Source organism: Gossypium hirsutum, chromosome A13 (genome assembly GCF_007990345.1).
Source record: "Gossypium hirsutum isolate 1008001.06 chromosome A13, Gossypium_hirsutum_v2.1, whole genome shotgun sequence".
Taxonomy (NCBI): Eukaryota; Viridiplantae; Streptophyta; class Magnoliopsida; order Malvales; family Malvaceae; genus Gossypium; species Gossypium hirsutum.
In genome coordinates this window covers 108,120,081-108,134,178 of record NC_053436.1, presented here as the reverse complement: position 1 = coordinate 108,134,178, position 14,098 = coordinate 108,120,081, and the positions used below count along the sequence as shown (strand labels likewise).

General features: G+C 33.6%; 2 protein-coding genes across 4 annotated transcripts; one reads left to right on the top strand and one right to left on the bottom strand.

Annotated features, from left to right (window-relative positions):
* The first annotated feature begins 775 nt into the window (after positions 1-775).
* Positions 776-6,514, top strand: LOC107938017 (probable E3 ubiquitin-protein ligase RZFP34). Of its 3 annotated transcripts, XM_016871042.2 has the most exons (13): positions 799-1,043; positions 2,237-3,181; positions 3,306-3,928; positions 4,033-4,120; positions 4,417-4,476; positions 4,595-4,627; positions 4,773-4,850; positions 4,995-5,038; positions 5,174-5,214; positions 5,325-5,407; positions 5,499-5,590; positions 5,679-5,790; positions 5,885-6,514. In XM_016871042.2, the coding sequence occupies exons 3-13, from the start codon at positions 3,723-3,725 to the stop codon at positions 5,993-5,995; spliced, it is 948 nt and encodes a 315-aa protein (XP_016726531.2). In that variant the 5' UTR covers positions 799-1,043; positions 2,237-3,181; positions 3,306-3,722; the 3' UTR covers positions 5,996-6,514. The 3 variants fall into 3 exon arrangements, with proteins under 3 accessions (XP_016726532.2, XP_016726531.2, XP_040941642.1); XM_016871043.2 differs by lacking the exon at positions 2,237-3,181 and having other exon boundaries at positions 776-1,043; positions 3,672-3,928; XM_041085708.1 differs by having other exon boundaries at positions 799-3,928.
* Positions 6,515-7,150: 636 nt separating this feature from the next.
* LOC121212604 (transmembrane 9 superfamily member 11) lies at positions 7,151-10,959 on the bottom strand. The gene is made up of 2 exons (XM_041085707.1): positions 10,324-10,959; positions 7,151-10,229 (listed from the first exon to the last, which is right to left on the bottom strand). Exon 2 carries the CDS (start codon positions 9,398-9,400, stop codon positions 7,436-7,438), a length of 1,965 nt encoding a protein of 654 aa, XP_040941641.1. The 5' UTR covers positions 9,401-10,229; positions 10,324-10,959; the 3' UTR covers positions 7,151-7,435.
* Between the last annotated feature and the right edge of the window lie 3,139 nt (positions 10,960-14,098).

Here is a 14,098-nt window from a genome sequence, read left to right as displayed (position 1 = left end):
TGAGACAAGTTAAATGATGAAAATAAAAGTTCGTAGCCTCCGAAAATGAAAAGATTTCTGTTTAGCCTCTTCAAAAATGATGAAATCACATGATAAAGTTACACTTTGATATTTTCAAAATTTCATAATTCAATTCTAACGCACTTGAAAAAAATTTAGGAGTATTTAATTTTTTTAGCACTTTAAATTTAACACGATTTGTATAGATGCACTTGCAATTTGTTCCACGTGCTTTAAATATGTTCTGCTTTATATAGAAGCCTAAAATTAAAAATCCATACAAGCTATTAAAAGGACTTAAATTGAATTATGATTCTTTTATAAAAGACTAGAGTAATTCAACCATTTGAACCAAAATAACGATGGCCTTTGCCTGTTCCCATTGAACTTTTCTCTTTAACTTTGGAATTGACCTGACATTTAATACTCAAGCAATTGATAAAGTAATAAAAAGACCCGATATGAAATTAATATTTTGATAATTCAATTAGAACATTTTAGAATTTAAGATCAATATAAAATTTGATTCACAGTTTAAGGACTTTTAGTAAAATTAACCCTAAAAATTTAAATCAACAGTCGAATACGTATTAATCAGCACTGATAGTTTAATCCTAACGAGGTTTCAAGTTCTTATAAAATGGTTGCGTTTGTAAAATATAATAATCCTTTTGTCTTTTCTTTCCGTCTTCTTGTGGAAGATATTTTGAAGTGGAAGGGTAAATCCGTCATTTCGATATTTAAATTTTGTGACAGCTATGACAAAATCCGAAACCAGTAAGTAACAGCTTTCGCTTTCGTATCGTATGGACCAAAATAATTTTCGAAGTCTCGAGAAATCGAAGAAATCCGATCATATTTTTCCAAACAGCTATAAAAGGGCAATCACATGATCATCGTTTTCTCACAAAGCAAAATAAAATAAAATGCTCTGATTTTGCGAAATTGGAAGAATTATTTTACGTTTGCGATCGGACGTTTCTCATCGGGATCACCGCCGTTTGTTCTTATTCGGATCGGAGCGATTTCTCTCTAAATTTAAAGTTCGTTATTCAATAAAATTTACTTTAAGCTTAATAATATTGTTTTCTTCATGTTGTTGCTTGAATTATTTGTTTAGGTAACGTGCCAAGCAAATGTTTTTGTTTGAATTTTAGTGATTCCTTGAATTTTTATTTAGTTTTCCGTTTGGTTTATGAGAGAATTTGAGAGAAACGGAAGGAAAAAAAAAGTGATTGAAATAATTCGTTTCCTTCTCTAGAGGACAAACATGAACGTTTTGGGAACTAGGAGAGCTGGTAGATTATTGAAACGGTGGTTCCTATTTAGCTTAAGATCGTGAAATTTTGATTGATTGTTGATTTTGCTCGAAATTGTTTGTGTTAGAATAATTTGATACAACTCTCAGCTTTTAATATTCTTGCTGGCTGATTGATTTGAGCTGTGGCTGTGTTGCTGTTGCTTCTACTGATTTATTATTGTTTGTCATTGCTGCTGCTGATTTCTGTTTGCTTGAAAGTTCTTCAAACCGTTGTTTGTTTCTACTGAAGTGGTTGCTTCTTTTTATTACAAGTTTTTTTCTTCTCTTTGCTTCGATGGCATTTATGTCAATATTGTGGATTAGATTATTATAATTATGTAACCTGCTGTTTAGAGCCTTCAGCATGAACATATGATTTCTATCAATGAAGTATTCTAGCTTAGGTATTGCTTGTTGCTAAGCAATACTATAGGTTAACCACCCTCGATGGTGTCTTTTATGTTATTACTTGTGTATCATAGCATACAACCAATCGACATGTTGCATCATGAAGGCCTCTTCGTTGATAGTGTGGTAGGACAAACTGATTAGTTTTGGATGGTATTAACCCAAAAGTTCTTTAATTAAGTCTGTTTTTGGATGTAAAGGGGGAAAACGAGCTTGCATTATTTAACATAGCATACAGCCTGTCTGACATGATGCATCATGAAGGCGTCTTCATCACTAGTGTGATGAGACATTGATTAATTTTAGATATTATTAACCAGGAAGCTTTAATTTTAATTAAGTCTGCTTTTTGCTTGGCAACCAATTTTTTTATTCTCTTGGCACAAAATGTGATCTCTTTTTGGGGTTGGATAACTTCCAAGTCTTCGTTAAACTAACAAAAAATAATAATAATAATGACTTTACCAGCTCATTTTAGAGTTCACTTTGGAGATTGGTATGCTGATATAGTGTTATATCTTTCCCCAGCAAGGAAATCCCAGATTGATAGTGCACTACATGTGGGATGTGGGAAATGTGAAAATTTTGTGTTGGCTTGGTACCTCAAAATGTGCGGTTGATTGCAGCTGGGGAAGGATGTCACAGTTTTGATATATGTACTTTGAATTTCATTTGCTCCTGCCGCTTTGATTAGAATTCATTAGGGATTTGTGTACAGATCTCTTTTTTAATATTAGCTGCAGGTGTTGAAGATGCTCAAGGCTGCAAAACCCCTAGGATTAGTTGGTTTGCATGACCCTTCTTTCCCCGGAGATTCACTATCTTTACAGGTTATGAAATTTGTTAATGTACACAGTCAAGGGGCTGAAGCAAGTTGGATGCTAAATTTGTCTTCCATATCTCAGCCAATTGATACTTCTCCAAGTTGCCATTTCCGTTCATTTCTTCCTCAGATTTGAACCTTCATTGCATTTGCTCGATTTTGCTAATGACAAACACTTGTTTTTAGATACATCGTCACTTTGCTGCTGATTTTTTATCTTCCCCCTTCTAAACTTCGATTGAAGAGTGGTGATAACATAAGACGTAGTCATTACTTTGTCTTGTTCCAAATTATGGGGTCAGCCCGAGCAGCTATGATTCATTTCCAGAAACTTTAGGAGGGTGTATTCTCAATTGGCAAGGGCCAAGAAATAAAAGAATCTGTGCTAATAGGGTTTCTACTAAAAGCTTACTATCTACCTAGAAATGAATGGGTGGTGAGCAACCAGCTTGGTTTATATTCGACTAAAAATCTTCTGGTAGTTGGAGATTTTCTTGTAGAACTTGATTTTGTGAGAGAAATGATTAAGTTCCAAATAAGGTCAATTATTTCTGAAGATTTACCTTCTCAAGTTATAAGGATGTGAAAGTTTTAAGTGATGAGTAAAAACTATTCTCAGAGGAGAGACTTGGTGCAGAAATGTGATAGAGGTAGGCTTGTTGTTGTGGACAACAACGCAGAAAAATTTTGCAATCAATCACTCTTTCCCGTTTTGTTTTTTTTCTTTTCATTAGAGAATATGTTTGATTCTTTGATATATTGCTTTTACCATAGGTTGGGACGTCTATGGTCGTCTCCAGTATAGTTGGATTTGGGTCCAGAACTTCAAGCAATCAAGTTATCATGCAATGCTATTGCTTTCTAATTCACTGCTGGAGGCTCTGGAGTTCCTCAGTGCTGCATTATTCTTGTTTTTGTGGGTTTCTTTTTGTAGTTCTACTTATTTTGATGAATCCTTCGCTTGGAGTACTGCTGATTGGAGCTGTTCAACCTTTCTTGGATTATTTTGTTGCTGATTTCGACTGGTCTGCGGCAGTGTAGAAGAAAGCATCAATTTCTTGGAGTGCTTGCCTGGCTTGTTCAAGCCACTAGCTATTTTTAAAATATTGGAATCTTTGCTAAATTTGTTATTATCTGCAGGTTTTTAGGCTTTGCACCAGCTTGTAAGATATCGTACGGTTTCATCTGGAAATGTCATTTTCAATGGAAGAAGTGGAAATTAAGCATTCTGGAGCTGAAGAGCTTAGCTATCAGCAACAAAATGAAAGCTGCGAAGCATTTGAAGAAGAGGCGAGGGGATCATTCTCATCACAGTCAGGTGGAATTTGTGTGGATAAACAAGAATCAAATGATGCAGAAGCAACTGAATTGCTGGACAAGGGGTTTATGGAGTATGGGTAAGTTCTGATCTTTTCCTTTACTTTAATTAGGTTCTGTTCAGGTTCCGTTCTTTTATTTGTTGGTTGACGATGTGTTGTTGATTTTCCCCTGTTTTCTACAGTTGCCCACATTATCGAAGAAGGTGCCGGATTAGAGCTCCCTGTTGTGGTGAGATATTTGATTGTCGTCACTGTCATAATGAGGCAAAGGTTAGTTTACGTCCTTAACATTTTATGATCAACAGTAGTTGCTATCTATATTACACTAGTTTGAGAATGTTACTTCATTAATTTGAGTGTTATTTTTTTCACTTTGTTTATGTTAACCTTTTAAGGCCATCAGATTTAGATATTTATATGCTTTAACTGAAATTATGTAGCGATAGCTATAACAATTAATACATTCTAACATGCAACTGGAAGTTCAGATTTATCATCCAAAAAACATCTTTACCTTTTATTAGTTTCAATAATATTAACATCTAACTGATTCTCATTGTGCTCAGAACAATATCAATGTTGACCAGAAGCTCAGACATGATCTCCCACGCCGTCAAATCAGTAAGGTAAATATATCCATAAATTCAGCCTAGTTTCTTGGTACCTGGAAATCTTTTTCTTTGTATTGGTGGCATCTCCACTGTATGCTCCAGGTTGCTAACATTTACCCATAACTTTTACCAGATTATTTGTTCGCTATGTGGCACAGAACAAGAGGTAAGTTAGTCCAATTAATTCTAGTTTTCATGACATTCTTGATGACAAGGAAAATTTAGTTTTGCAGTGTTTAGCATTTTAGAGGCTCTTTGTACTTGGTTGGATTTCTTCTGAGGTTGTTTGCTTTTGATATTGTTTTGAACAGGCTCAACAAGTTTGCATCAACTGTGGTGTTTGTATGGGAAAATATTTCTGCAACACCTGCAAACTTTTTGATGATGATGTAAGTGGATAGCCAAACGCAAACCTAAGTTTTTCCATGTTTTATAGTTCTGTGACTTGTTCTGTTGTCTCAGCTCTTTATGTTTTGCTCAAAGAGTTAAAAGATGCACGCAATGGCATACTAATGTTTGTTTCTACCATGCAGACATCGAAGAGACAGTATCATTGTGATGGTTGTGGGATCTGTAGGTATGTTGTCATTTCCTGGTTTTCTTCGCCTTAATTTATGAAATTATTTTTACTTATTTCGCCATCATTCACTTACCTTTTTATCTTTTAATCTTGTCATTTTCACAACTAAATAATAATGTTATTTTCTCCCAGGATTGGAGGGCAGGAGAACTTCTTCCATTGCCACAAGTGTGGTAAGCTAATCTGAATCCATCTTTATGTAAGCTTTTATTAGTCTTATTGGGGTATTTGAACATCACTAATACTTTTATCCGTTTATTTTTATGTTTTTTGTTGCACGAAGGTTGCTGCTATTCAATTCTTCTGAAAAATAGCCATCCCTGTGTTGAAGGAGCGATGCACCATGACTGTCCCATATGCTTTGAGGTAATTTCAAGTTCTCTTATTTACCATTAAATTTGATAATGAATTACTTTAATATTTTACCTAACTGAAAGACCTCAATCTGTATACGCAGTTCTTGTTCGAATCAAGACAGGATGTAACTATTCTGCCATGCGGACATACAATTCACACAAATTGTTTGAAGGAAATGAGGGACCATTTCCAGTTAGTGCTTCAGCTCAATCTCAGGATTTTACTATTACCTACTATTTTGTAACTCTATTATTGACTGATATTCCAATCACTTGAACAGATATGCCTGCCCTCTGTGCTCCAAATCGGTTTGTGACATGTCAAAGGTCTGGGAAAAATTTGATGAGGAGATCGCAGCTGCGCCAATGCCGGAAGAGTACCATAACAAAATTGTTCGTAATCTCTTGAATGACAAAGCCTTATACTAGTTGAGATTCATTTTCGTGGAACAAGGTTTACTTAGAAAATTCAATTGTGATTCAACAGGTTTCGATCCTTTGCAACGATTGTGGGACAAAATCTCTAGTTCGGTTTCATGTCCTGGCTCAGAAATGTCCGAATTGCAAGTCATACAATACTAGGCAAACACGAGGCTGAAGTGGCTTAGAGTGGGATGTAGAAACCGACTTGGATGGCATATTTTCCAAATCGATGCATCAAGCATTGAGTTCTGGTTAAGCTTCTGCAACGCGTAATGGTACCGGTTGTGGCGCATGGTTCCTTCGGGGGTTCGGTTTAGTGCTTGTTATTTTCAATTCTTTTGTAGATGATTCAATCAATAGCCAACAAATAAACATTTGCTTGTATGGTCCTCTGTTTAGATTTCCTACCTTAATGTAGGATAAGATGGATGTTTCATCCTTTTATATTCTCTAGAAAATGTAACTTTTTTCCTTGTCGTTAAGAGTCAATACTTTTATCGTACCCGGTGCCAGTTGAATCCTTGTTTTATTCGGCGCAGCTCCCTTCATATACAAGCTCGCAATATACATGTACTCAGTAACGGAGATTTCAGTTTCAAAGACTGTATCAAGACTTTTGACTTTGTGGTTTTAAGTCATAATTGAAATCTTTTGGGTTTAGAATGAAATTATAAAATATATAGTTTTATCATTATTCAATTTTCTAACCTCACAATTTTTAAACAAATTAAATCATGACCATGCTACATTTGGGGGCAATGCCGTGTTGACCTTTAACACCGCTCCCACGGTCTACTCCTGAGTAATAAGTACAACGCAATTCTATCAAGGTGGAGGAGTCATATTATATAATATATATTAGATTAAAGAATATATTAATTATTTTATTAAAAAAATTAATGTGATCAATTGAATAATTAGATAATAACATGGCATGTCATAAATATTTCATATTGAAGTACAACTAAGTTTAAAATAGACAATATTTAATAAAATGACCATTTATTCTTTGATTTAACTTAAAAAATAAATTGTACATTTCCAAATAAAGAAAGTAAAATTCAATTGGACCCTAATAGAAGAACCTTCATAACCATATCTAGTCTGGCTTTTTATATATTCAAATTTAGGTTTAATTTATCTACTTACCATAATTTATTAATCCATCTCAACAAATAATTAATATTCTTAACTAATCAAATATATTATAAAAATAAAGAAAACTAGATTACAATAAAAAATGAAAATAAGTTAAATTAAGAATTCGAAGATGATAAAAGGACCAAAACTGTAATTTGACCAACACACCTCAACAAAGTTGAGAGCAATAAAAATGTGAACTGTGCATAGCTTGTATTACAGATCCCCAAATAAATAGTATAAAGTAGCACCAAGAAATGTTACAAACACAACCTAAAAACCAGCAGTACCATGCATCATAGTAACAACTAATAAAGAATTTAAATGAAACTGCGCCATATTATTGTTATTGCATTTTACTAAAGTTCCCCTAACAAAGTAAATGAGCTCAATATAACACCTGTAATATATGATAAAGTGATGTAAAAGGTCCAATTCTTTCTTCCCCTGCCTCTCGGGTTACCGATTTACATCTTCAATCCAGCTTTACGGAAGAGAACAAGTAATGCACAAACCAGAAAGATGAAAGGAACCCGATCGTGCCAGTGGCCAACATGATTGCGAGGACCATGAAGAGAGAATACCCCAAGTAGAGAGTTGCAGAGACCGGTCCACTCAAACTCTTGAGATCGAATATGAGGTAGTTTACGGAGTATAAGAAGATGTAGATGGCGACTGAACCAGAAGCGAAGAAGGATTTCCACCACCATTTCCAGTCTTCTACGCAGAGATGCATGTAAGTTAACACCAATGATACTTCGGCACAAACCACAACAAGGAGGACCATAACGATGAGAAGAAAGCCGAAGACGTAGTACACGCGTCCCATCCATATGCTTGACATGATGAAGAAAAGCTCGATGAAAAGGGTACCGAAAGGTAGAGTTCCAGCACCGAGAACTAACAGCCATGATGGGTATTTTTGAGCTGGGATTTCTCGAGGGATCTGGTTGGTTCGGACAGGGTATTCAATGTGAGGTGCCTTGGCTCCGAAGTATCCTCCGACTAAGGTGAGTGGAACAGAGATGCAGTACCATAATAGGAGTAGAATGACAAAGAGCGAAAATGGGATAGCTCCAGTGCTGTGACTTCCCCACAACAGGAAATTCAAAATGGTGAGAATTAAAAAGGCGATACCGGGGAAAAAGCAAGCGGCTTTCCATGCAACCGAAGCCCATCCCTTGTGATCACCACAGCCGATAGTCCTCCAAAGCCGAACTGCAACATAGCCAGCTGCAATTCCGAGAATCATGTAGAAGAATAGCATACCTGTAATGAGAGTCCCACGGGATGCCGGAGACATGAATCCAAGAGCAGCAAACAATATAGTTACAACTCCCATACCAAGGATCTGAACTCCATCACCGACCATAATACACAAAAGAGCAGGATGGGACGGGGCACGGAAAACATCCCCGACAACTAACTTCCACCCCGACAACTCCTCGATCAACTGCGCTTGAGCCTCCTTGTCAAGCTCCTCATACCGAGTCAGATCCCGCCTAACAGTCCTTAAAAAGATCACAAGAACTATACCAGCAAGGAAAGTGATCACCATAAGGGAATTCAAGATCGAAAACCAATGAACTTTCGATCCTTCCATCTTCAAATAAGCATCCCAACGAGATGGCCACTTGATATCACTCTCCTCAAAGGCAACTTCATACGTGAACACAATTGGCTCACCTTCCTTGATAGGCACCGTGACGGTAGTTGTATCGCATTTAATCTCGGATGGGTATTTATCATACATTTTCAAATCCTTAACCAAGTTACCATTATGCATAACACTACAAGGAATTACCTCGAATCCAACAACCATATACCCCGGCACATCGGATCCACCTTTACCACCACTGGGGAAAACATCAACGGCATCCCCTGTCCCCATCACACGCACCACATTCGTTTCCTCGTACTTATGAACAAGAACCTTAAATTTCAAATGATTAAACACATAATACATATCTTGAAACTTAACCCCAATCGGATACCCGGTCCACCTCGACACAAAGCCCTCTTTCACCGTATACCTAATCGCCGGCAAATTATCGAGAATCAAATTAACCTGATACATCTCATCAATCCTCTCCTTCAACAACTTAAACTCATCAGCCGATAACTTACCCGATTGACACAAAAAGATCAAGGTTTCATTAGTACACATCTTGAACCTATATGGCGAGTTCTCAATACGATCTCCCATAAGAAGCTCACCCAGATTCTCAGCACTATCTTTAACACCCTCAGCAGGTTTACAAAAGGGTAAACTATAATAGCTAAAGGGCATTTCAGTATCAATTGAAGTTAAGGAATTCACTTTAACAGATAAAGGATCCCCAACTTTATATTTGTGAGGGTAACTACCAGGCAAATAAAACCCATACCCAGATTGAAAAACCAAGAAAATCGTTAATACCCAGATCCCAAAACTCGCCATTGAGTTCAGATTTAGTCAGATCTGGGTAAACCCAGATCGAGAAATGGGATTATAAGCAAATATTCAAAGGTTTTCGAGGTGGGTTTTTGAAGAAACAAGGGATTATTATGAGTGTAGCAGTTGGATGTAAATATAATGAAGAAAGTATGTAAAGAAATGGATCTGACTAACCTTCATGAAAAGAGAAATGAGAAATGGCGGAGAGATTGACGTGAAGGGTAGTCTCTATGAAGAAAATTGAAGTCCAAACATAGAGATCTTCAAAGTGTATTATATTTTTTTTTTCTTTTAATTTTCCAAGGAAACGGAAATTTCGAGAGAAAGAAAGCGGCAAAGGAAGGTAAGATATAACGGGCCTCGTATTAGTTGAGCTTTGTGCGTTACTGCTAAACCACAACTCACCGACACCATGTTGAGACGGATTTTTTGTTTTTTGTTTTATCTTCTTTTTAGTTTGATTATCTTTTTACTTTTTTTTCTAAATTTCTTTTTAGGGCTTGTTTTATATATATATATTTATATATTTATATATAATCATCAACTTAAATGTCCTAAAAGGATTTGGGTCCCCAACGATTGACTTGGATAGATCCAACTCGGAAGAGGCATACTCTCCAAGATAGCTTACAAGAGGAGTTCGCGGGCACACCTCGCAAAATGGAGTCGCAAACAATGTTCGCAAGAAGGGTTGCAAGCCCTACAAGCAACCCAGGCTTGTGACCAACGGGTACGGAGCTGGCTGAGAATGTTAGCCCCAGGATCAGAAAGGATCGCGTGTTATGCAGGCAAGCATTCAACAAGCTAGGAGGCGCACACAGAATATTAGCACCTGAGACAAGGAATGTCAGTACTGGAGACCCCAAGGCCGAGACAAAATAATAGGCCCAGTTATGAACTGTAACAATAGGAGTATATATAAATACCTCAATATTCCTCTCAAGGGGACATGAAAAAAAACACTCAATAGAGCTTAATCACAAGCTCACAATCTTTTCTCTTTTCATGTTAGTCTTTGATGAGTCGATATCATCTCAAATATCTTATTGCCGTCACCTCCCCTATGGCCTTTCTCGTTGCCACCAACTCTGACCTTCTGGTAGCTTTTTTACCACAATTTTTTTTCTTTTACCTTCTACCTCTGTCATGGATGGGGTTATTGACTTCCCCATTGCGGAAGCAATTTTGTGATCGTTTTTGTGTCCATCTGTAGCGTTTGCTCCAAATCTTGATCTTTGTAGGCTACCGAGTTTTGATTGATTTTTTTTAGCTTTCTCTGCATCTATTGTTTCATATCAATAGTGGTGTTCCCATCGTCTAAACAAGTGAGAGCGTGAAAAGAGACTCTTTCGCATCATGGTGGCTATGATTGCTTTGATGATCAATTGCTTAAAATTACCAGCATGAGTCCCCCCTTGCTTCCACGATAGTGGGCAATGAATGCTTGTTTCAAGCAAAGGCTAATCTTGTTCTTCATGCTTCCCATTTTAAAATTATTGACGTTTTGAGCATTTATCTCGGATAAAACCTTAACTCTCAACTGCTTGTGATCTTCTTTCATCAAAAGAAAATTTTCCTCCTTATAAAAAAAGTATTCTATTTATTTACAAAATTTAACCGAAATTATTTATTTTAATATTCAAAAATAAATTTAACTTAAAATTTTATCAAAATCTTGGTGGCTTGAATTCGAATATGATCAAGGCAACCCTTCAACTATTTGCTAATTCTAAAGACTAAATATTTTTAACTTGATTAAGTATATTTGTATGTAAATTAATATATGTATATTATTAAAAGAATTAAAAATTAAATTATAAAAATGCATATAAAATGTTTAAAAGTATTAATAAATGAGAAACCATATATTAAAATGCATGATGGGAAGTTCACAAGTATACACCCACATATTAAATGATTTACACTATGATTTTCACAATTTATAAATGAGTCTACAATAATATTAAATGAGATGAAAATAATAGCCCAAAATAATGAATGACATAGCAATTAATAAAACTAAGTTTAATGGAGCTTACATCTAATTTATCCACCCAAATGAACAACATAAATACACACATTTTCAATATATATATAAATGGTAATTCACAATTAGAAGGTTAGTATTCATTTTTATATGGTAGGGATATATTCACACCACATATACACATATTACGTTTGAAGGGAGTTGACACATAAGGGTAAAGTTAGGAAATTTTTTGAGAGGGGTCAAAATTAAATTGTATATTTTTACGATAGTAAAAATGTAATTTCACCATTTTAATGGTATCTTTGTTATTTTTAAATGATTGAATCAAATTTATTTCATTTTTGGAGGGACAAAATATAATTTTATCATTACTATTTTAAAATATTATAAATTATAAAGAAGTCTAAATAGAAAATTTTTTATTTTAAGGGGTCAGGACCCCTCCGCCACTTGTTAATCAAATAAAGGCTTGCCACTTGCTCCCTTAGAGGCTTGAATCCAAATAAGTTCTATCAATGAACATCCCTTAACTATCAGATCAAACACAGGAATAAAATTTTACCTATATTGTTATTAAAATATTTTATTCCATATATAGACAAGGGTCTTGGCCCTTTTTCATTGAATGGAGCAAATGTAATTTTATCCTTTGTTTTTCTCTCAGTTAATGGAACTTTTTTCATTTTTGGTCCCTTCTAAAAGATTTTAATTAATATTAAATTCTTTTAACACAATTTTATAATTTTATCTCGAGCTCGAACATAAAATTTTTAACTTCCCCTTATTTAATTAAATTGGGCAAATGAAAATCAAAGGAAGAAGAATCATAGTAAACAATTAAATAAATGGGTTGGAAATTGAAATAGAGATAAGTAGGTAAGGTAAACCAAACATTACATGTAGAAGCTATGATGCTGAAATCTTACCAAAAGCATTAATGGATTACTTATGGAAGAAGTTTAATTAAGTATGTGATTGGATCACTACTCATAACCCTTTTCTTTTCTTTTTTCCACATTTTTGCACTTAAAACAAGAATTCTATTGCATCTCTCACAAGTCAATGCCATGCCAAAAAATAATGTTCAAAAGAGATCCCAACGCATATGTCACACCAAACGTTATTAAAATTTTAAAGTGATTTACTCATTAATATTTTTCGGGTTAAATATTAAAATTATATATAAAATTTAATTTAGTGTGTAATGTTATACATAAATCTTAATTTTATTCGGTTTTATATATGAAATTTTGACTTGATTCAATTTTCACAAATCACTAACATTATCGAGTTAGCGTTAGAAGTACTCATGAGCAGGGTCAGGCCTATGTAAGGTATTTAGACCACTTTTTCAAGCCTGGCCCGATTTAAGATCAGTAAATCTAAGCTTGACTAGACCACTCATATTTAACTTTTTTCAGATTAATTTTTATTTAAAATTATATATTTTTTAAAAAATATAACACACTAAATGCATTTAAAAAGCTAAAATAAAACTTTTCTAACATATTAAAAATACATTAAAATTTATTTATATAAAAAAACACTACTAAAAATATAATAAATGTTTTATTATATTAAAGTCACAAATAAATATAATAAATATTTTATTGTATTAGATATAAATTTTATATTTTTATATTTTGGGTTGGGTATTTTTTTTTTAAGTTTTGGGCAATGGGTTTAATTATTTTTAGACTAGTGATTTAATATAAATATAAATATATAATTAATATAATATTATTTTATAACATAATATTCAAGTCAGGCCAAAAAATTCTTGCCCAAGGACTAACCCATATAGAAAAAGGGCTTTAAATTTTACTCAAGCTCATTTTTTGGGCTTATTCTATCCAAATCTTCTCATTTTTTGGGCAAGTCTTCGAGCCTGGCAAGTGACTCGACCCATTAGTAGGTTTAGTTAGTGTCATTTTACATTGATATAATACATATACAAACATTTATATTAATCCAATATGGAAATAAATGCATATTCTCATTTTTTAAATGTGTACAATTAAATTAAAATCAAAGTTTCATGTATACACATAAATTTCAGTTCAAATTTTATATATAAAATTGTAACAAATCGAATTTTAATTATATTTTTTATGTGGCAATTCATGTGTATTTTTTTGCCAGTATGGATAATTTTTAATTTCCCTATTTTTTAAACTTTTAATAATTTCATGTATTCTATTTTTTAATAAATATACATCAATGCAATTAAAATTTTAACAGTGTAATCGATTTTTCATAAAAATAATTTAAATAAAATTTTAAATTTATCAAAATTTAAATAAAATTTTAAATTTTAAAAGAAAAATATTGGAAGTTAAAGTTATGATTATGTCAAAACAAAATTAGAGTGCACTGAATCGGGTCAAATAAAAATAACTAAAGACAATTAAGTTTATTAATAGATGAGTTTTATATTTATTCAAATATGAATAATAAAATTAACATAAAAAATATAAAAAAAATCAAAATTTTAAGACATGAAAATGATTTGCACCCAATTCTCATTATTTTTGAATAGGCAAATGCCCAAGCCCATGTCTTGAATAAAACCCATTTTAACCATCACTTTTTAATTTTAAAGTTTTAAGTATAAATCTGAATTACAATGAGAGTTTTAGTATATAATTGTACTAAATTAAAATTTATATATATAATTACACATTAAATTAAAGTTTATGTGCAATTTCGAG

Excerpts from the sequence above, each read along its gene's own strand:
- LOC121212604 (XM_041085707.1), bottom strand. The coding sequence starts at position 9,400 with ATGGCGAGTTTTGGGATCTGGGTATTAACGATTTTCTTGGTTTTTCAA.
- LOC107938017 (XM_016871043.2), top strand. The coding sequence starts at position 3,723 with ATGTCATTTTCAATGGAAGAAGTGGAAATTAAGCATTCTGGAGCTGAA. Across the intron at positions 3,929-4,032 it reads AAGGGGTTTATGGAGTATGG|TTGCCCACATTATCGAAGAA; the intron begins GTAAGTTCTGAT and ends TGTTTTCTACAG. Across the intron at positions 4,851-4,994 it reads GCAAACTTTTTGATGATGAT|ACATCGAAGAGACAGTATCA; the intron begins GTAAGTGGATAG and ends TCTACCATGCAG.